The 21777-nt window shown below is 38.4% G+C and overlaps 6 protein-coding genes across 12 annotated transcripts; 5 read left to right on the forward strand and 1 right to left on the reverse strand.

Annotated features, from left to right (window-relative positions):
• Positions 1–290: 290 nt before the first annotated feature.
• LOC117570252 (EARP and GARP complex-interacting protein 1) lies at positions 291–1870 on the forward strand. Of its 2 annotated transcripts, XM_034251764.2 has the most exons (3): positions 291–369; positions 594–812; positions 863–1870. In XM_034251764.2, the coding sequence occupies exons 2-3, from the start codon at positions 642–644 to the stop codon at positions 1823–1825; spliced, it is 1134 nt and encodes a 377-aa protein (XP_034107655.1). In that variant the 5' UTR covers positions 291–369; positions 594–641; the 3' UTR covers positions 1826–1870. The 2 variants fall into 2 exon arrangements, with proteins under 2 accessions (XP_034107655.1, XP_034107656.1); XM_034251765.2 differs by having other exon boundaries at positions 307–812.
• Positions 1828–2865, reverse strand: LOC117570253 (kxDL motif-containing protein CG10681). The gene is made up of 2 exons (XM_034251766.2): positions 2603–2865; positions 1828–2544 (listed from the first exon to the last, which is right to left on the reverse strand). The coding sequence occupies exons 1-2, from the start codon at positions 2776–2778 to the stop codon at positions 2067–2069; spliced, it is 654 nt and encodes a 217-aa protein (XP_034107657.1). The 5' UTR covers positions 2779–2865; the 3' UTR covers positions 1828–2066.
• Positions 2866–3563: 698 nt separating this feature from the next.
• LOC117570017 (aldo-keto reductase family 1 member B1) lies at positions 3564–5504 on the forward strand. 2 transcript variants are annotated; one of them, XM_034251434.2, is made up of 5 exons: positions 3564–3703; positions 3790–3863; positions 4425–4592; positions 4652–5167; positions 5233–5504. In XM_034251434.2, the coding sequence occupies exons 2-5, from the start codon at positions 3792–3794 to the stop codon at positions 5428–5430; spliced, it is 954 nt and encodes a 317-aa protein (XP_034107325.1). In that variant the 5' UTR covers positions 3564–3703; positions 3790–3791; the 3' UTR covers positions 5431–5504. The 2 variants fall into 2 exon arrangements, with proteins under 2 accessions (XP_034107325.1, XP_034107324.1); XM_034251433.2 differs by having other exon boundaries at positions 3631–3737.
• A 278-nt stretch (positions 5505–5782) lies between these two features.
• On the forward strand, positions 5783–7935 carry LOC117570016 (1,5-anhydro-D-fructose reductase). The gene is made up of 5 exons (XM_034251432.2): positions 5783–6041; positions 6100–6267; positions 6321–6490; positions 6545–6887; positions 7384–7935. The coding sequence occupies exons 1-5, from the start codon at positions 5868–5870 to the stop codon at positions 7681–7683; spliced, it is 1155 nt and encodes a 384-aa protein (XP_034107323.1). The 5' UTR covers positions 5783–5867; the 3' UTR covers positions 7684–7935.
• A 1681-nt stretch (positions 7936–9616) lies between these two features.
• Positions 9617–15804, forward strand: LOC117569420 (clavesin-1). Its single transcript, XM_034250574.2, has 3 exons — positions 9617–9868; positions 14507–15252; positions 15319–15804. Coding segments are annotated over exons 1-3 (1002 nt in total). The 5' UTR covers positions 9617–9867; the 3' UTR covers positions 15574–15804.
• On the forward strand, positions 15717–21081 carry LOC117569418 (uncharacterized). 5 transcript variants are annotated; one of them, XM_034250565.2, is made up of 8 exons: positions 15717–15853; positions 16128–16217; positions 18542–18787; positions 18863–18966; positions 19022–19163; positions 19217–19418; positions 19874–20016; positions 20320–21081. In XM_034250565.2, the coding sequence occupies exons 2-8, from the start codon at positions 16188–16190 to the stop codon at positions 20947–20949; spliced, it is 1497 nt and encodes a 498-aa protein (XP_034106456.1). In that variant the 5' UTR covers positions 15717–15853; positions 16128–16187; the 3' UTR covers positions 20950–21081. The 5 variants fall into 5 exon arrangements, with proteins under 5 accessions (XP_034106456.1, XP_034106457.1, XP_034106459.1 ...); XM_034250566.2 differs by having other exon boundaries at positions 19238–19418; XM_034250568.2 differs by lacking the exons at positions 15717–15853; positions 16128–16217 and adding an exon at positions 17471–17576.
• Positions 21082–21777: the final 696 nt, after the last annotated feature.

Here is a 21777-nt window from a genome sequence, read left to right on the forward strand (position 1 = left end):
TATACTTTTGAACCTATTTTTGCTTGCAAATATATGTTAAACATGAAGTTAATGTAAGTAGCTACTGAGTTCTGCCAGTTGCTTCATGTGCATCAGATGTATTGATTTTTAATTGGCTAAAGATTTTTTTATGGGATCTAAAAATTTTAATCCATCTCATCGAATAATTGTCTTCAACAATAAATGCATTTTTGATATTATTATTTGAATACAAAAGTCATCAATGTTTGCCATAAAAATCGATATATGAATTTGTAATATAGCATCAATATTACTATGTTGTTCACGTCTATCGGTATGAGCTCATCTCTAATACAAATTGCTTGAATTGTGTTGTTTTTGCAAATAAGATCATTTTATCGGTCTGCGGTTAGTGTTTACTTAAATGTATAAATGTTAGCAAACAGTATAATAATTCAATTAGGTTAACAGTTGGCGACACCCTTAATTTCGATAACTATGTATCGACAGCTGCCAACGCATCCTTGTAACGGCCACAACAAAAACAAAAGCCACAGCCGGGCGTAAACAAAAAGTTTCATAATTCTATATTTGGTATTCATAATTAATATTCTTTCTAAAATATATTTAAGAAACCCCGGGATTCAATCAGTTACGTCGCTTTCTGAAAAGCGTCTGACATGGAGGAGAATAGTTTAATTTACGGCTTGGAGTTGCAAGCTCGAGCGTTGACGCCACAATACGGGGAGAGCAATGACGTGTGCTTTTTTATTGCTACTAATTCATTAAAGCCCACAAATCAGTTGCATTTGCTGCAGTACGATGAGGAGCAGGGTACTATACAATCCAAGGTAAGCAGACAAGTAAATCATGAAAAAGTTCTAAGTGATTTTCATTCTAGATCTTTGAGCATGCTTTGGGCGAAGTGTGGAAACTTAACAGTTGTCCACACGACGCACGTTTGCTGGCATCAGTTTACAATGTGCAGAAAGGAGCGCAAGTGTTGTCCCAGGCAGCATTATTAACATTACCCGAAGACGATCCCAACGCATCCGACAATGAACCCTTAAAAAGCGAATATATTCCCTGGGCCAAAGTTGAAGTGTTGGACACCGCCAGCTTGGGGGATCGAGTCAAGACCATTGAGTTTCATCCCAGCCAAGAGCAGACTATTGCTTGTGTTGCGGGCAACAAGTTGGCAATCATGCAACGCGCCGAGTCCGCAACTCGTGTAGTAGCCGAGGCCAGCAGCAATTCAAGTGGCGCCAAGAGCGTGTCGTCATTCACCAGCGGCAAGTGGTCGCATCATCATCAGGGCCATCAGTTTGTGGTGCTGCACGATAGCAGTGTGCGTGCCTACGATGTGCGCGATTCCCAGCACTGTGCCTGGAGCATAGATGACGCACATGGTCAGCTGGTGCGCGATTTGGACTGCAATCCCAATAAGCAGTGCCATCTGGTCACTGGAGGCGACGACGGTTGTCTTAAGGTGTGGGATTGTCGTATGGTCAAAGCACCAGTGTTTGAGCGCAGCGATCACTCGCATTGGCTGTGGTCCGTGCGTTTTAATACATTCCACGATCAGCTCATCTTGTCAAGCTCAAGTGATTGCAAAGTGCTTCTTACTTGTGCTGGTTCTGTTAGCTCCGAAGCTGTGCCAAGTGATGTGAGTGAAGCATCAGCACAGGAACGTCATAAAGTCCTTTCTGATGGTCTATTACAAACATTTGATCAACACGAGGATTCGGTTTATTGCGCTGAATGGAGCAATGTTGATCCCTGGATATTTGCTTCTTTGAGCTATGATGGACGCGTTATAATCTCAAAGGTACCCAAGCAGTACAAGTACCAAATTATTTTCTAACTATTAGCACATAATTTACTAGTTAATAAATATATATGTAATATTTACAGTATTGTTATCTCTAAAACAAGGGAATTAGTCGAGTGTGCTCGACTGTGGAATACTATGAGATCTAGGTGCTAACGCAGATGGTCAGATAGGTAGACGGATGCACATGTAACGCTTGCTTTTTATCGAATCAAAAGTTGCCTGCATCTACCTTCTAGTCCTTGGGTAACGAGTCCATATACTGATATTGGCCTCAACCAGTGTCCTCTGACGTGCAGTCGGAGGAGTCATTGGGATTCGCCGTCTCCACGGAGCACACACGCTTGATCAGCTCATTCTCCACCTCGACAGTGCCATTCTCGATGGCCTCCTGCATCTGCACATACTCAATAGTGGCGTCGCTCTTCTTGGGAGCAGCAGGATCAGCAGCTGCTTTCACTTTGCTTGGCTCCACATTCTGCGAGGCTGCTGCAGCGGTTTCAGTTTCATCTTCTGCTTCTTCGGCAAGGCTGCTGCGTTGTGGTTGCACTTCGGCATATATGGCAGGATATTGCTGCTGCAATTTCTGTTTAATGATGCGAACTTTACGAAAGATATAATCCAGATCTTTTTTCATTTCACTCAATAGCTTAACATGCCGCTTGAAATCCTCGCTAGCACTCTTTAAACGGCTCTGCGACAATGCATTGCAATTTAGTAGCATTTCATTGGTTTTCTCAAAGCGTTGCAACCTAAAGCAAATTTGGTCTTTGTGGGTGGCAATAGGAGGTATTTCGTTGTTGTACTCACATTTGTTTTTGTGCTCGAATCATTGTCTCAACGTCGCCCTGGTTGACCATGCCAGCTAGTCCTTGTATGAATGCTTCAGCAGCTGTGTAGTTATTGAAACCGTATCCATTGAATGATTCTGCATCTGGTGTCATATCCGCGTTGTCCTCCATGTTATTGGGATTTGTTTTTTCCATAACAATCGAAAGGTTTGAGTTTGTTTGTCACACAGTGTGACCGCAAACTTTAATGTCTATAAATACCAGCCCTATCAGTATGAGTATTTTTTAACAGCTGATTAGCATCGATACTACAGATTTCCGAATTGGATTTGCAACAAGACTTTTTATTGTGATTGATATTTTATTTAATATTATTTTGGAGTGCTTCCTATGAAACCACTTCATTGCCATGAAAAACTTCAATAATCATATTAAGGGTTGTATATTAATCCTAATGCACTACTTCTTAATCAACACCTTCTTTTCAACACTTATTTAACAGACAGTAACAAAATTAAGCGATTTGGCATATCTACAAAACACTACACAATGAATATCCGGCCACACAACAATTAATACCTATCGCATTACCCTTATAAACTAAGACCTAAATGTAATTTTACAAGGTAAATACAAGTTCAAGTTCGAAAGGGAATTTAGACCTTTCAATCGGGCACTGCTCTCAGTGATGTTAACCCGATTCATACTCTCCAAGTCGTGCTTCTCCTTCTTGCTCCTCACGAATGAGAGCTTTAGGGTGTTGCCACCCATGCAACTCGATCACTCGAAGCGTTTGTCAGCACTACCCGATTGAATACAAAGAAAAGTACAATTTGTTTTTGCTGAAAATCAATTATAAAATTCGTTTTTTTTGCACATTTGGAACTGCGCACAGTGTTTGTTTTGTTATCTCTGAAATTAGCTCATAATAACACATGATAAGTAATTTGTTTTTACTCGAGAAGCTTCAATACGATTAATCGATAGTGTCATCTCTCTGTGTTCTAGTAACTTGGGCCGGTTGTGCTAAACGAAATCAAATTGACATCACACTTGCATTTTGTACGTAGTGCTTGCCGGTTGTGCTAAAATAAATAAACCCAAATTCTCCATTTCGACGGTAAGAAAGAATATGAACAGAGTTGTTTGTAAAAGTAAGTAATGCGTGTGTGTTTTCTTCATTTTAAATTGCTAATCAATAAATAGTCATGAAGCTCGCACCGACTGTGAAATTAAACAATGGCCGCGAAATGCCAATCTTGGGCCTGGGAACCTATGCAGTAAGTGTACTAAAGCAAATACAAATATGTACTAATACTAATACGAACAATTGCGGGACATATGCACCAAATTGTACCCTATTAAATATGTGTACAATGTACACATGTCAAATTGACCTTGATTATCATCAATTAATTGTTTATAAAGAAAAAGCAGCCATGAAAATTAATATTTGATGCTATATTTCATGGTTTATGTAACTGATTTTTTATATAGTTTTTCATTATAACAATTATTATTAAATATATTAGCTATCATAAGAAAATGAAAGGTATAATATTTTTGCACCTAAGTAAATACTGTGGAATATCTGTAGATCGGACTGTTATTGTTCAACAAGTAACATATCCCCATACAGACATGCTTAGGGAGTTTTCACTGTATGTACGTTTGTGTCTTCATTAGTGATAATTAAAGGTGGTCGGGAGATGTGACATCTGTAAATTTGGCACTGTCATTTCCTGGGGCTATGTAGCATAATTACATAGTAGATAAGATAAGCTTATCTCTGTACCAACAACGTCATATTTATTATTACATTTGTTCATTTTCGCCTGCAGTCTCAGAACAAAGAAGGCGAGATTGCCATCAAACATGCCATTGACATTGGATACCGCCACTTGGACACCGCCTTCTTTTATCAGAACGAAGCTGAGGTTGGCCAGTCAATTCGTGACAAGATAGCTGAGGGTGTGGTCAAGCGCGAGGACATCTTTCTAACCACCAAGGTAACGACTTCAATTTAGATACACATCAAAATATGATGCTAATAACCACTTTATTTTAGTTGTGGAACATTTACCATGACCCCGAGCGTGTTGAGGGTGCCTGTCGCAAGCAGCTCGCTAATCTCGGCCTTGACTACATCGATCTCTACTTGATGCACATGCCCGTGGGCTACAAGTATATCAATGAGGAGACACTGCTGCCCAAAGACGAAGATGGTGCGCTGTTGCTGAGCGATGTAGATTACGTGGACACTTACAAGGCCATGGAACAGCTGGTCAAGAGTGGTCTGGTGCGCAGTCTGGGCGTGTCCAACTTCAACAGCGAACAGCTGAAACGTGTGCTTGACAATTGTGAGATTAAGCCAGTCACCAATCAGGTGGAATGCTCACCAGCCATCAATCAGAAGAAATTGATTGAGTTCTGCAAGAAGCACGATGTCACATTGACAGCTTACACTCCTTTGGGACGTCCCAGACCCGAGGAGCAGAAACCCGACTATGTTTATTCGGACAAGGTGAAGGCGATTGCTGAGAAGTACAACAAGACAACAACGCAAGTGGCACTGCGCTATCTGGTGGGTTAAAGTTTAATTTAACAGTAATAAAATCATAACTGATTGTGATTAAACTTTTATTGTAGATTGACAGCGGCGCTATTCCCATTCCCAAGTCGTCGAACCCGAAGCGCATCAGCGAAAACTTTGATCTGTTCGATTTTTCGTTGACAGACGAGGAGAAGGCTGTGCTCGATAGCTTTAATACTGGAGAACGCATGGTGCCCCTCAATCTGATCAAGGCTCGTAACCACAAGTATTTTCCATTTGCCATTGAATTTTAGGGCTGGAAACCTAAAAGAATGCTTTTGTAAATACTTGTATGATTAAATAATAAATAGCCTTGTGAAAGTACAAATTTTATTGGAATGTTGTCGTGAGATAGTCGTTAGTTTGAAGTGAAATGTATTTCATATTCTAAATGGTAGTAGCTTAAATTATTCTTAAGATAGAAAATGAAATTAGTAATTATGACAGTTTTATGGTATCAAAGAAAGTGAAGTTGCCATTGACGAATTTTGCTGTTACCAACAAAAATATACTTAAGTTTAATTCGCTTAGCTATGCAGCTAAATGCATCCATCAGATACATGGAATCAAACATTAGGTTGGCTTTGTTTGAAGTATAAGTATGTAATTCCAATTGAAATAACTTTCAGATTAATTTAAGAATTTTGTTTGTAGACAAATTTGTTAGATTTATTTGAGATTGCATTTCGATATGATACCAGCACGCTGTTTGACCACGTGTGAGGACGATGAAGACTCCAATTCCCGGGTGGCATTGATACTGGGCGATAAACCCGTGTGTGGCGAAAAAACGCTGCTCATGGCGCCCAAGATCAAGCTGAGCAGTGGCTACGAAATGCCTGTCCTGGGCTTTGGAACCTATGCCGTAAATTGTCCTCAACTGGTGCTGTCAAATGTTGCTTTGCTAATATTCAATCCTGCAGTTGAAGGGATATCAATGCTTGTCGGCCATTCATTGTGCAGTGGAGACGGGTTTCCGCCACTTTGATACCGCCTACAGCTATGAGAACGAGAAGGAGGTGGGTGAGGCCATACGCACCCAAATTCAGATGGGAAATGTTTCCAGGGAGAACATATTTCTGACCACCAAGGTAAGTGCTGGTCCAGCCCTCAGTTGCTTCAAAGGTTCACAGCTTTTTGATAGCTTTGGAATATACATCATGATCCGCGGGATGTGCGCCGCATTTGCGAGAAGCAGCTGGATGCTCTGGGCTTCGACTACATCGATCTCTATCTGATGCACTTCCCTGTGGGTTACAAACACATGTGCGACGAGATTCTCACTCCCTTGGAGGGCGACAAGGTGCAAACCACGTAAGTTGTTCACTTTCGGAGTTAGTCTATCTCATTTGTCTTATTTGCCTAAAGAGAGATTGACTATATTGACACCTGGCGCGCCATGGAGGAGCTGGTCAAGCTTGGCCTGGTGCGTAGCATTGGAGTTTCCAACTTCAACATGGAGCAGGTGCAGCGCATTATTCAATGCAGCTCCTCAAAACCTGTCGTTAATCAAGTGGAAATCTGGCCAGGATTTATGCAAAAGGATTTAGTGGATTATTGTCGCTACAATGGCATCATTGTCACTGCTTATTCGCCTCTTGGTCAACCAAATCGAGACGATCATACACCCATCTATTTCTTCTCCGAGGGCATGAAGCGTCTGGTGAAGCGATACAAACGCACTGCTTCGCAGATTGTGCTTCGCTACTTGGTAAGGTAAAGATTACTTAGTTATATCCGTAATCAAGTCGGTTAAAAGGGGTATTTTGGTTAGGCGCTATCTGACATTGTGAGGGTAGAATAATTTGCTAATAACTGACAAAATTTTATTACAAACAGCAGAAGACAACTTCTATACTATAAAATATGTGTAGTTAAGCATTGAGGACCTATTCCGTCCGTCGATCTGTGTGTCCGTTGCTATTAACACCTTTACCTAAGTGACTGTAATACACCTGAAGATGATACCCTTTTTTTTTTTGGTAAGTGTGCTGTAACCTCTTGAAATCTATATAAATTGCGTAGATCTTGTTAAAATTGAACAGTTTGTAGACCCTTTACTTTAAACATACATAGATAAGTGAAAAAGAGTCTTTTGCGTTTTTTCAAGCATTTCCCTAAAAATGTGTAGCTTAATGTATTTGATTTTCTGTTATTGTCTTTTCTTGCTCATCTTTCTGTTCTACTAATATTCATTTCGCCCCTAGATTGACTATGGTGTTGTGCCCATACCCAAGGCTGGCAATCCCGTGCACATAAAAGAAAACCTAAACATTTTCGACTTTCAATTAAATGAGAACGATGTTCGCGCCTTGCGTGGCATCAAGCCCAAGCCTAGAATAGTTAAATATGAAACTGTAAAAGAGCATTCATTTTATCCCTTCGAGCGAGAGGATGAGGAAGACGATCAAGAACCGGAACCAGAACCGGAGCGAAAGTCACGTCCGACGAGGCAAACGATTAAACCGGAGCCAACGGAACAAGAGGTGGACGAGGGCGATGAATAGATGCATCGATAGGGGAAAAGGGAATGGAAAGATTAATCTGTTGTAATCACATGGTCGTCCAAAATTGTTGTGTAGCAAATTATAAACAAAGTTGATAAATTTTATGTGACTGCGATTAGTTGCGCCACAAGCTGAAATGATGCATGAAACAGCGTAGATTTCTAATTGTGGTACATATGTATGTATATGGAAGCAATTGGATGATTTTAACCAATTATTTGCAGATTATTCGGCACTCTCGAAATATAATTAGCCCATTCAAATTGCAATAATATTTTCTCAATGGACTGCTGAATTCTTGGCTGCTGTAAACACGCCATTCTGTTAGGCTTTTATCCGAGTTATGTTAAGATTTATCCGAATTACAGTAAGCCAACATATCTCAGATAAAAACTTAACAGAATGTTATTAACATGTTGTTCTACATTGAGAGGTAAAAATCCATCTCATTGTAAGTAAATTAGTAGACATACTTTATCCCATTGTTATTAAGATCTTGCCCTATAACTATTACGCTTTTGTTTGGGTATTCTTTATGGTAATAGCTTAGAATATTTGTGTATCTTGCTGAAAGTCAAAGGTTGTTACCGAGGTTAATAAACGCACCTTTTGAATTCCAGTCAGCGCAATGCTTCTTTATGCTCTTTTCATTACGCATTAAATCTGATATGGAAGGCGCGTTGCGACAACAAAAAAAAATATATAAATAATGGAATGAACTCTATACTATAATCTACAATACGCTCAGCTTTACAGTCTACGCAGTTTCGTTGAACTCTACTTCACTTTGCTCCACAGTCTACTATATTTTCCACTCGACGATTTATACCACACCAAACACCAAACACCCACAATACACACCACACTTTACACTATAGACGATACTTTACATTAACCTTCACCCCTTCACTATTAACACCTCCCACACAAAGGCCCCAAGAGAGTTGAGCAGCTGAGTGTCTTCTCATTCATGTAAATTATGTGTTGAGAAGTACTTGAAATTTTTCTATTATCTGTTGAAGTTGTGAGTAAACTTAGCAAGTAATTGAATAAGGACTTTAGAAATGCTCGTTAAGTAGTATATCTCAATTTGTTCGTACAAGTTCTTAACTAACTTATGCATGTAAATTAGAGTGAGAGTTGTGGAGACGTTTCGCCCCCATAAAACAACATTTTTTATGCGTTTGAAGTCAGAACACGGGGCTATTCTTATGAACTTATTACGTCAGCAGTGTCAGTTAATTATAAAAATTAGTACATTTTTAGATTTTAAATCAAATTGCTGGCTACTGACAGGTCTTCAAGATTCCCACCCCACCTAAAATTGCCTTGCATTGGATACCCCAGTTAGTGGGTCGCAGGCCAGGAATAAAAAAACAAGGAAAGTTATTTTTAATTGAGATATGAGGCAGACTCACAACGTAATTATCTTTGTTTATAACTCAAACGAATAAAGCTCAACAGCGGTTGATAGTGCTGCCAACTTTGTTAAAGAAAAAAGCTAGTTTTATTGGATATACAAATATTTTAAGATTATTGTTAAAAAATTTATGAAACAAAGAGATACATTTTAGTTAATAGATTTGTAAATACAAATTTATTATTATATATAAACAATTTGAGCGTTCATAAGGATTAATTTTCAAGTAAAAACAATATTTTTGTGACAATTTGAGTAATTATAAGTATTAAAAATAAAAAGAGCAAAAACGTATTTAAAAAATTGTCTATAATTTTCGTTTATATTATTTTTAATTTAAAATTAAAATTTTGCATCATCTTAAATAAGTCCAAAGTTGACGAAAACAAACTCACATAGCCAACACTGCTCGGTAGTTGACAGAGCAGAGCAGAGCAGAGACATTGGCTCAAAGCCCAATTTGAGTGGAAATGTAGTGAGCGAGGCTTAAATAAGTTTTCAGTTAACCGAAAATAGGCAGTTTCGCTCAAAGCGTCACCACGTTCACAACGTCCGTCGGCTCTGCAGCGCTCTCGAAAGCTCAGCAAAAAAATAAAATAAATAGCCAAAAAAAAAAACAAAATTAAATTTCAAACTGGCATATTGCAACGCCGCGTCCATATAAAAAGTAAAGCATATTTATATAAGTTTTTGCAAGTTGTGAAATTGATCGCGCGATTGTTCAAAAATAAAAAACCTTGACTTGTTGTACGGATATATCGAAAAGTGAGTTCATCATCATTATCATCATCATCATCAACAGCATTGCACACACACTCACACACACATGTATACACACTACAGTTACATAATGGGGGAAAGGATATCAGAGCGAATAACAACACCCACACACATTGAAATAAACTGTCGTACTCTAAACTCTGCCCGAAGCTGAAGAAAAACTTTCGCTTTCACTCGAAACGCATGCGCAGCCGCGTTTATCGTTGATCTCGCATTGCACATGAGCTTTTCTTCTCTGGTCGATTGACAGTGTGTACTTACGTATGTTTATTTATTTACCAACACTTGGGAAAAGTGTAGGGCAATTATCATTGCTGTTGTTGCTGCTGTTGCTGTTGTTGTTATTGTTCTTGCCCAATGCAAAATTCAATTCAATTGGTAGCAAGGGGGGATTATTAAGTAATTGTACTTGTGCGATTGCAGTGGCAAGTCAATTAAAATTACTCAAGTTGTTGGCAGCCATTCCAGCGTTAAGTTTTGAATTTTAAGCTAAAGCCAGAGCTATAGGCCGCGCAATGCAAGGTCTTGTCCATCGAAGTTGGTCAACGCCATAAAACAAAGTAAATGAAAAGCGTATGTAGCTTTATAGATATGTGTACATAACATATACTTAGAGCATGTGTTGGCCGTTAATTAATATTCATAGCGAGCAGAGTTTGGCAACTGCATTAACGGTCAACACACAATATTTTGACCTCGACTGAAGCGCCATAATAACGAAACATACTTTTTTGTTGTGTATGTGTGTGTGTGTGGTGTGTGTAGTCTTGACGTTTTTAATCAGTTCGAAATCATTAACTTTTATCGCATATATATGTAGTTGAAGTATTATATTTTGTGTACGCATAGCTATATATCCGCAACACCTCGAAACAATTGTGGAACGATCTTGACCAATGCAAATCACTAACGCTAACGATCAGTTTGGAACGTGAGGCGACTTATTAATTATCCAATATCTGTTAGATTTGTGTTTGCTGATGATCTTACAATTTCGTTCATTAACTTGGCATTTTGAATGACGAGCTTGTAAGCGTGTAAGCTAATAGATCACGTGGATGCTTTATACTATATATTTATGTAAATATTTGTGTGTAATTTTACTATTCATGCGCCACAAGTATTTTAAAGCACAATTCAAGTTGTGTTTTTTGTTACATGAGTTTCCGGAAAGAAAAATTTTGCCAAGGCCCTAATGGAAAATTGAAATCGAACCAAAACAAACAACAAAAAAAGCACATTTTGAAGTGCGAGTGAGCTAAAACCCCCTTGATGGGTGGAGGGGGCGGTGGGGTGTAAGTTGAAAGCTCTCTTATAGTTTAAACCTGTTTCTTTGAGTCATTTCTTTTGCCTTTGCTCATGCGCTCTTCCTCTCCTTTTCTCGCACGCGCACAAACACACACTCACAATTACAGGCAGGCGTGCGTAAATGTAAATGTTGTTGTTGTTGTTTTTGTTGCTGTGGTACGTTTTGTCGCTTTGTCGGTTTTTATGCTGTTATGCAATCGCTAGGCTAATTGCCAGAGCGGATGCAGAAAGAGTGAGCGAAAAGAAAATATAAATTGCACGTTTTTGAAGCGCAGCTTTTTGAAGCTCTCTCCTCCTGTCAGCTGTCACGCACACACACACATGCATAGTCAGCTGTATATATGGGTGTGTGTGACCCAAAAACGCAATCGTCAATGTGCTGCGAATATGTACAAACACACACACACCTTGTATGTACGTATGTGTGTAAGTGAACATGTAATCTGGGCATAGCCCATAGCTAGGGCATGTTACCAATTCAATTTCATTTTCAACTTCTGCTCCGTGTACATTGAAATCTGTGTGAAGGCCATGAAAGTGAAAAAAAAAAATAAATATAAAACCTAAATAAACCTGATTTTGCGTCCAAACGGCTCTGGTTATGGGCACCGAATGAATTGCTCATAAAAAGTTTGTTGACCAAAAATGGTTTTCATTTCACTGGGACTGATGATGATGGCAAACAAAATGTACCATACATCACACCAATCTACGCACATGCGATTGCAACACTTGATATACATATAAATAGGCATGTCTATATGTGTATTCGTACATGCATGCATATGTAAATAAGTACAGTTGAAGCGACTGCAATAATCTTCTTCGGTTTATCTTTTCGTTTGACCTTCTCGTCTTGTCTTTGCTCTCGGCAGTTAAATGGGTTTTTGGGCATGTAGAAATTGAATTATACGATCGGATGATGTTGTGTTGTCTCTTGTGTGTTCATATGCAAAATACTACTTGGAAGCGACTAGCCCTTGGTTTTAGGTCATGGTCAATGGACCGGTAACAGCATTCGGACAACAACAGCGGACAACGCATTGGCCGCAGTTAATGAGCTTGAGCTTCAGTTTCAGCTTTTCGCTTTAGCTTCGACTATTATATTTGTTGCTGCCTTTGCCTCTGCCTCTGCTTCTGCTTCTGCCGCTGACTGTGGCAATGTCGCAGCCTCGTTCACAGCTCCATTTCAAATTGTTTGTCTCTGAACTTGGCAACGGGCGACTTTTTTCTTGTTGTTGTTGATGTTGTTGGCAACAACAGGTGGTTCACTTTGTGCCCACACTCGGGGTTTGCAGACCTCACTTCCAATCGAAGCCAATGACCCAATGCCCACATGCTGTGCTGCCTGCCGCCCTAGACAAAAAATAATCCGACACTGCAAAACAAATTTACACAGCAGCCAAAACTCATTCGGTTTCATTCATAAAAACTACGACACATTTTTGAGTTCTTCCTCGAGATGATTACTCATAGCTCTTATTATTTATTATTAAATATTACTTTCACTTTTATAACTGTAATGCTAACTATTACTAGTATTATATTGATCTTATTGAGTTTTCCCTACATATTTCTATTTAAAGGCATATTATACTGATCTCATTAAATTTTCCTTAATCTCTTAAAAATACTATGATACACAACAGCTTATCAACTAAATGTGTTAATTAGGATGTATATATATATAAAAATTTCACTTCTTAGTTATGTATTGATAAAGGTTTTCAATAAAAACTTCTTTAATTAACACTTTATTAACACGTTTCCGTTATGAATTATGAACTTGAAGTTTAACTTGTTTTTTATAAATTATATTTCTCTTGACCATACTTAAGGTTAAATGCATAAGTTCGTCAAAAATTCCAAACATCTTGCAACACCGAAAAAACTTGATTTTTAATTATAAGTGCATGCTTAATTCGATAATCAATCGCTGCATGTTTTTGCCACAAGAATTCGCTTCAACAAACTGTGCTTGTCATTTGTAAATATTATGCAGAATTAAGTTGTTGGCCTTTTTTTTGGCAATGCCAATTTTCTCACAGTGTACTCTACAGTTAACGTGCAATTTGGGTATGTGTGTAAACAACTAGTTAACCTGTTGACAGCCAAGAGTTCGTTGTATTTTTGTCTGTGGTACATGGCTGGCCAAGGCCAACCACACAATTAGTGATATCTGCACCAAAGCCGTACTCGTATCATGCATTACGTATACGTAATAAACGGTAATTGTACGTTTACTGCGCTGCAGATGGCCAATTCGACACGGCTCGAAACACGACACAAATCTTACTAAGCCTTCATCAGTTACAAAATTCATTAATGTTTTTTTTGCATTTCTTGCCTCATCAGGGAACTTCCCATTTGGACACCATTTGTCAAAGAAATGCATTTATTCTGAAAAAAATGAGTTTGAAAAAAGTTGAAATATTCAACACGTTTCTAATCTATAAATTGTAAATCTTTCACTCAACGTATATCACGTAATATTATTTAGTTTGTTTGTCAATTCGAAATGTTTTCACTCAACTTGTTTATTAAATTATTGGTTTATTGTTGCTAATTATTTAGTGTTGTGTTATGAGAGTTAATGTGAGCTTTAAATTTTTAACACAAAGTTAAAAATAAAAGCAAATGTGTAATTTTTTATAAAATATTGTTTATTGCTTTTAAAATATATATTACACTTGGCACATATTACGTATACGTAATGTTTAGATTTGATTTCGTAGCGTATTCTATTTATAGAAGAGTTTATTTACCAGTTAAATACTATGCAATAGTTATTTCAGAATGAAATATTAATGATATATATTTTCATATTTATATTTTTAATAAATTTTTGCCTATGCATAAATTACGTATACGTATTAAAATATATGTCGTAGTAAACGAAGTGCTTGTATATTAAGCAACATTTATTGATTTGTGTATTGAATGAATCATTATTATTATTATTACCCAAACAAAATTAAATACATTGATAAACTGTGCGCCTTTCAAATGACTTGGTTATTCTTTATCTGCTTGTTTGTCCATCAACATAAGAACTACTTTCTGTTACTTTCTGCTTATCTATGTTGCCGCTAGCTTAGGTTTCTTCTATACTGTTCCACGCTAATGATAATTGTTGTGAAATTGTTTCTTGACTGAGTGAGGGCATCAATAAGATTGATGATTAGATTAGCTTGTTTACTTACACTATTTATAAACTTGCTGCATTTTCTAATGATTTTCACTATTAAAACTAAATGAACTTGTCTCCATAATGAGTTTTACTAAAATGAAATATTTTTCCTTCAACTTTTGCAGTGCTGGAAACCGAGGTGCTGCAACAACCCAAGCTCGACGGACCCGCCTCGAGCACCTCAGACTATGACTTCCCCTACACTTGCGGCCTGAGTGCCGAGATGAAAAAGGTGGCCAAGGAGGAACTGCACGAAGATGAGAACATTAGACGACAGGCATTGGCACAGTTCCGCGAATGGATCGCCAAGCATCCGAATATCAAAAAGTGCCGCACCGATGCCGTTTTCCTGCTGCGCTTTTTGCGCACCAAGAAGTTCTCGGTGCCCGCCGCTTGCGAGATGCTGGAACGTTATCTGACCATTCGCCAACTGTTTCCGCAGTGGTTCCAGCAGCTGGACATCAATGATCCGGCCATCAATGAGATCTTTGAGGCGGGATACTTGGTGCCGTTGCCACAACGCGATGCTAGCGGAAGGCAGATACTTTTCTCGGTGGCGGGGAAATTCGATCCCTACAAGTTCACGTCGGTGCAGATGGCCCGAGTGCACAGCTTGATCTGTGAGGCATTGCTGGACGATGAGGACTCCCAGGTGGCTGGCTATGTGTATGTGAACGATGAGAGCGGCATGAATATGGGATTTGTCAGTCTGTGGTCGCTCACCGATTTGCGCAGCATTCTCAAGTGCATTCAGAACTCGACGCCCATGCGACACAAGCAGACGCACTTTGTCAACATTCCACACTATGCCAACCGCATCATTGAGCTGGGCGTCTCCATGCTCAGTGACAAGCTGAAGAAGCGTATCATTGTGAGTTAGCCCACGATCTTGGAAATATGTGCAGACTTAACTTACAGTATTTTATTCTTTGCTTAGGTGCACAAAAATGTGGAGGCGCTGAAGACAAAGATCGATCCCGCCATTCTGCCCAAGGAATATGGCGGCACCATGCCCATTGCTGAGATGATACGCGAATTTAAGGTGAAACTGCAACAGCGTCGTGCTGCGATTCTCGCCTTGGATGACATGCAGATCGAGATCACCAAGGAGGCGGCCAACTTTGCTGGCAATGACATTGGCGACATCGATGCTGGCGTCGTGGGTAGCTTTAGGAAACTGGAGGTGGATTAGTGTCCTCTCCTCATCACCTCTTTCTCTCCCTCCAAACACTCTCGGCTAGTTGAATAAGTTTATAGCATAAGTCAGAATACCATTGATACAAATGACAAAAAACAAAAAAAAACACACACACACTCACTCACACAATCATCAAAATTGTCACTCTGAGTACAGAAATATTAAATTATGAAATAAATTTATACAATCACCCAACACACGCAGATACCTTAAAAAAAAAAAGCACGAGCACCAGGCAGAAACTGAAGTTTATACGCGTTATAGAGTTTTAGAGGTAGATATATGATATAACTATATATACTATACATACTTTCTATACAATTTATGCTATTCATGCATAGCCTTATTTAATTTTGTATGAATGCTATTTAAATATATTTACATGTATGTACATCTTTTTGTTGACAAATCAAATGTTTGTTTTCATTCTCTAAAAGTGTTCTTTCAATGATTAACTTAAGATTTTGTAGTTATTAATTTAAGATGAAAGGAAACGGATTATACAATGATTGGCAAACTCAGTTGACCACTTTCCTTTCCTTTTACAGAGTTCTAGATAAATATGCAATTGATTTCAATTCATTAACGCGACTGAAGTTTTCCTTTCAATGCGAAGTTTATCAAACTATTGTCACCAAGTGAGTCGATCCATTATTCAACTCTAGAAAATGTATTATTCTTTTTGTAGTCACTGTTGCTCTATTGTAAAGTTCTCTATTAAATTTACAACACACATTAAAAAAGTAATACAGATATTACTTTACAGTCCATCTAAAATAATGCTGGTTTCTTTACCCTTTACTATCCAAGCAGAACCATGTTGAAACATTACCCAATTTTAATGTATGTCATCAAGGTGAATAACCCTAAAGCGTGTTCTCCATCTCTTATGCTAGTTGTTGTTATGGGGCATATGATATACATAAAGTGGAAGCACGATTAAGACAGTAGAGAATCTACGACAGCTAAGATACACTGTTGGAATCATTCTACATTTAATATGATTAAATATGCACATTTATATCGCATTAATCAATTTAAATATGCAGTTCAAAAAGTAGCAAAATTTGCTTCGATTGATAGTGAAAATCTCCATATATTTATTTCTTGGAAGTAGCGTAGAATATTTGGCAACAGGTGTAAAAAGGGGCTCCTAAAATTCTGCTAAGCAATTTTGTGCTACAGTTTGATTTTATTATAAGGTAACTTTTGCATGATTCATTGAATATCACTTGGGTTGTTATTTTAGATTCTCTTTAAAGTACTAAACTGCAGAACATGCTTTTTTTTAATTTTCAAGATTGCCAATTTATGAAAGATAACTAGAATGATTCAACTTAAAAAGATTGAATTTTAAAATTAATAAAAGTAGAACTTAAAAATTTAGTAGGAACAAATATTCACAATATAAAAATCTCTGAAAATGATCGAAATCGTTGATTCTTGATTAAAGTATATAAAATATTAAAATTATACAATGTCAGCATACTTTTCTCAAACTTAATAAAACTTTAGAGCATTCAAGAGTCAGTTAAGCTTTCACGTTATGATCGCTGCTATTCCCGTAATTGTTTTTGTTGCAACACGATAACGGCGACATGAAGACAGCGACACGACAGCGGCAGCGGTGAGAGAATCTTATTGCATTTTTGAGCAAGAAAGCGACGACAATCAAAGCTCGAAGTATGAAGCGTAAGTTCAACTGAGTTTGTGTGTGAGTGCGCTTGTTTGTGTGCGCGTACTTCTTATGTAGGCAGCCGTACACTCACACTCACACACATATATGAGCTTCTTAAGAGAATTGTGAGAATGTGCGCTGTGCGACTGACTGTCGGCATTACATTTTATTATTATTACTGGCAGCGAAATAATTTCAAAGTTTACATTTCAGTTGAGCGTTGGATCAGCTGCTGAACGCGAGCGTCGATCGTGAAGAGACCCAGAACGGAGCGTGTGCCGCCGTCACAGTCGCTGTCGCAGTCGCAGTCTCATCTCAAGTGATTGTTAATTGTTGTCGTTGTTATTATTGTTGTTGTTGCGCTTTCTGTTGTGTCTGTGCTAAATGTATCACACTGTAGTTGGAGCTTAAGCATGTCAACATTATCTTCATCATCATCATCATCTGAGCATTGAGCAACTGCAGAATATCAACCGGGCTTTTTTTTTATTATTTTATTTCAACAAATACATATATTTATTGGAACTCCGCCTTCGGTATTACTGGTATGACATTTGGTATTGGCAAAGCTTACACGACGTATGCATAATATTTGCTGTTAGTCATCAGTCTTAATAATATACTACATACATATATTTATATATATTGAGCACACGTGTATATATGTATGAGTTAAGTTGCATGTGCTTGGAAATATTTTATTTTTTTGGAAGGGTCAAAGACTCTTACATACTCAAAAGGAAATTACACTCTCTTTTCGCGTATTATTGATAAAGAAATGTGATTTCAGTGATTATGCATTGCATACATATACTATACTTTGTGTTTACGATTGTAGAATGTAGATAAACCTGCTAAGTGAGTGGCCAATTCGCTACAAGGCACTAATAAACTACTACAGCACTAGCACGTTATCAAGCTTTGAGCATGCAAAGAGAGCAATATCAACAACGAGCGAGAGAGAGAGAGAGAGAGCGACAGCAGAGCTTTGGCCGAACAGCTGTTTGTTCAAACGTAGCTTTTAAGTAGCCTTGGTCGCTCTCTCTCTCTCTCTTGCTGAGCATGTGATAAGTTGAAAGCGCGTTGAAATTATTGTATGGGTTGTGTACTTCACTTTTAAGTGAGAGAGTTAGTACTAATTGGAAGTGGGTGGCCAAAGTGGCGGCGGCGGTGGAAGTTCTCTATTTTCTTTATCAATACGAAGTGCGAGTCATAGATAAGCAACACTGAAATCACTATTCCAAATAGTCAACATTACGTTTTTGTTCTTGATCGCAATTGCAGTGCAGTGTGACAGTCATGAATAAACTACGCAACTTGCTGCCGGGGCAGCATTCCAAGGAGTCTGCGCGCCACTCGGTCACATTGGAGCCGGAGATTGGTTTTCAGATCACCATCGAGACGCCACAGAATCAGAGCAGCAATGACAGAGGAGCTTCTGCAATGCCCGAGTTGAATGTGCATCTTATTGCGGCCCGACATCTGCCCTCTCTTTTCGGCTTCAAGATTGTTCAGGGCTATATTATTAAGGTACGTTCAAGAGAGCCGAAGCATAAGTATAAGAGAGTGGTGTTGTAATGCGTTTCTCTTTAATTGTGCTTACAGGTTAAGCTCTTTCCAGGCACCAAGCGCTTGGATAGTAGCATTCAAACAAACACTTGGCCAAAGTTCAATGAAAACTTCAAGTTTCCTCTTGTACCAGACATTAAGTGAGTAGAAAAAAGTGTTAATTTCCATCTGCTAATGATTTTCTTTTCACCAAAGACCTTCACTGAAGCATGGCTCGGCATTTTCATCGCGACGTCATATGCAGCCAGTTAACGGCGATTACTCCGATCCAGGGGAACTCTTTGCCGGCCAATTCTTGGTCTTTACCGTTTATGCTCTACTGGAATTACCCGCAGCTGTAAGTTTCACCTATTATCTATGTTTGTATGTGAGTTATAGTAACACTTGCAGAGCTTCAATCGCTTCAACAAGACCTATCGCTCCCTCAAAGAAAGAAGCTCCACATTTATGCAACGCCTTTCCACGGGGGTGATGTCGAACGAAGCGCCTCCCGAAAATGGTGCGATGCCAAAAGGCAAGGATAAGAAGTCAGCGGAAAGCCCCCGAACTGCTATGCCGGCTTTGACGATAAGTGAATCCAGACGAAATATAGGTAAGACTTCCAATATTTAAGTAGGGAAACTAATTGTTGTAAGATAAACTTTTATAACATTTTGAGATTGTAATGCGGTTTCAATAATTTAATAGGATTTTAAAAATTAAATAACGTTTAACATAAATATGAATGTTCTATAGGAGCACATGTTGTTAATGTATTTATTAAACATTATCATTATATATTAACATATAAACGGCAGAATATTAATATGGGGTTGAAATAATTTGCATCATTAATATTCAAAGTATCTTTTCTAAAATTGTGATCCAAAATTCAGATGTGATATTATTGTAGAAGAAGTCATTAATCTAAGCTTATATCTATGCTTTTCTTTTTTTGGTTTTAACATTTATTATTGTACTAGATTATACTTCACTGTTTTGATGCAATTAATTATTTTTTTAAACAGTATTTTCTATTACTTAACTTATTCATTGCTTTAATTGCAGGTTCTGTTACCTGTTATCTGGAGCCGAAGCTTTTTAAGCGCAACCCGCGTAATGGAACTTATACGACCGAGGAGCTATGGCTACCAATTAAAGATATAACCACAACAGTATCCAAAGCAACGCCCAATAATAACAACAACTATGTAAGTTAATCGTCAACAGGTTGAACTGGACAATTAGACTACAATTTGACAGCGACAACATCAAACAACAACAATGACTTAACTAAATCTCATAACCCGAGTGTTGGCCGCATATGAAAATGAAATTAAGATGCGCTTTCAATTTGGCCTAGAGAAAGTACATTTAACGTATTCAAATTGCGATTGCGACAACCAACGCGAATTAAATTCAACACAAAAAATAAACTGACGAAAGTAAACAAAAACAACAAAAAACACGACATGCGAATGACCCCTGACCCATGACCCTTGTCTCTTTTGCAGCTCACAAATTCGGCAAAGGGCGTGGTTGAGTTGGCCCTCGAAGTGCGCGATCTTGCCGAACTTGCCGAGGGAGAAACACAGTCCGAGGTGCATTCAGCGCCAGAGCAGGATATAACAAAGGATGCAGGCGGAAATAATAATTGGCAACGGATGACTGCCGAAGTGAAGCGGAAAATGGGTATCAGCAATGTCAGCAGTGCAACTGGGGAAACGCTTCTCTTGAGGGTGACAACATCGCGCATGCGTTGCTCCAACAAGGTCAAGGACGAACTGGAGGCGACGTCCAGCGGTCGAGTCTATGTGAAGACCACAATCTTTGAGCATGGCATCTATGTGGATGCGTGGAAGTCACAACTTTTCTATCCCTCGCTCTCGACCAATTGGGATGGCGCTGGCGGGGATGATGCAACGATTTCGGTTCCTCTGCGCAGCCTGGAACAGCTGGAAAATATTGAGATCAGGATAACGCTAGCGACCAAGTTGAAAATGGGCAAGAAACTAGTGCTGGGCACAGTTGTTGTTGCTGGCGGCAGAAGTTCCTCATCCTCTGAAACCGGCGCAGAGCAAATGCAACATTTGCAGAGTTCCCCACTGAACCAGCGAGTCGCTGCTTGGCATTGTTATCAATAGGTAGGAGGTTAACGATGGAGGATGATGCCATTGAGTTCTACGAAAAGATAAGCTCAAGTTGATGCCAAAATCTTAGTTTTTACTCTACGTGTTCGATTAAATTAAATTAATAAATATATATTTAATGACGAAGTATTCTATTTTAATGTATGACATGACAAGTGTTAAAGACTCTGCTATATTAAAGTTTCAGCATCCTAAATGTTACCGTTGGGATTTATTTATATAAATATCTTAGAAAGGAAATAAGTCAAAGCAAAAAGGATATTTAAGTGAGTGAGACCAAAATTTCTATTATTCAAAATTTATTTTGAATATAAATGTTATGTGGATCATCTTGACATAAAGGATCTTATATTTTTGTCTGGAAAACAAGTTTTATATAATTAAAAATGTATTTTAAATATAAATTAATGTTTTGTTTACTATTCATACAGTTTTTTACAATTGAAGAATGTATTTCCCATACTAAATAATATTTTTCGATCAACTTTTTTTTGGTTTATCCGTTAACTGCTTTATGACCATGACTGCGAGCACAGAACCAGGTCAACACCTGGTCATTGCCTATTTCACGCTTAGGGGTTTTTACACTTTTATTTTTCTTGCGCTTGCGCCGCATGTCGCTGCTTTCGGCCCACTGTGCGAGAGCACAAACGGCGTATGTGTGTGTGAATATGGAAAATAGTCTCTGGTGTTGTTGTTGTTGTTGGTTTTTTTTGGTGTGCTGTCCAGCGTTGCCAATTTAGCTATTTCCCCGCTAGATCTGACGGTTTTCAAAAGCAAAATGCGGGATAAATTGAAAACTAGCGGCTAGCGGGAATTATA

Source organism: Drosophila albomicans, chromosome 3, assembly GCF_009650485.2.
Source record: "Drosophila albomicans strain 15112-1751.03 chromosome 3, ASM965048v2, whole genome shotgun sequence".
Classification (NCBI taxonomy): Eukaryota; Metazoa; Arthropoda; class Insecta; order Diptera; family Drosophilidae; genus Drosophila; species Drosophila albomicans.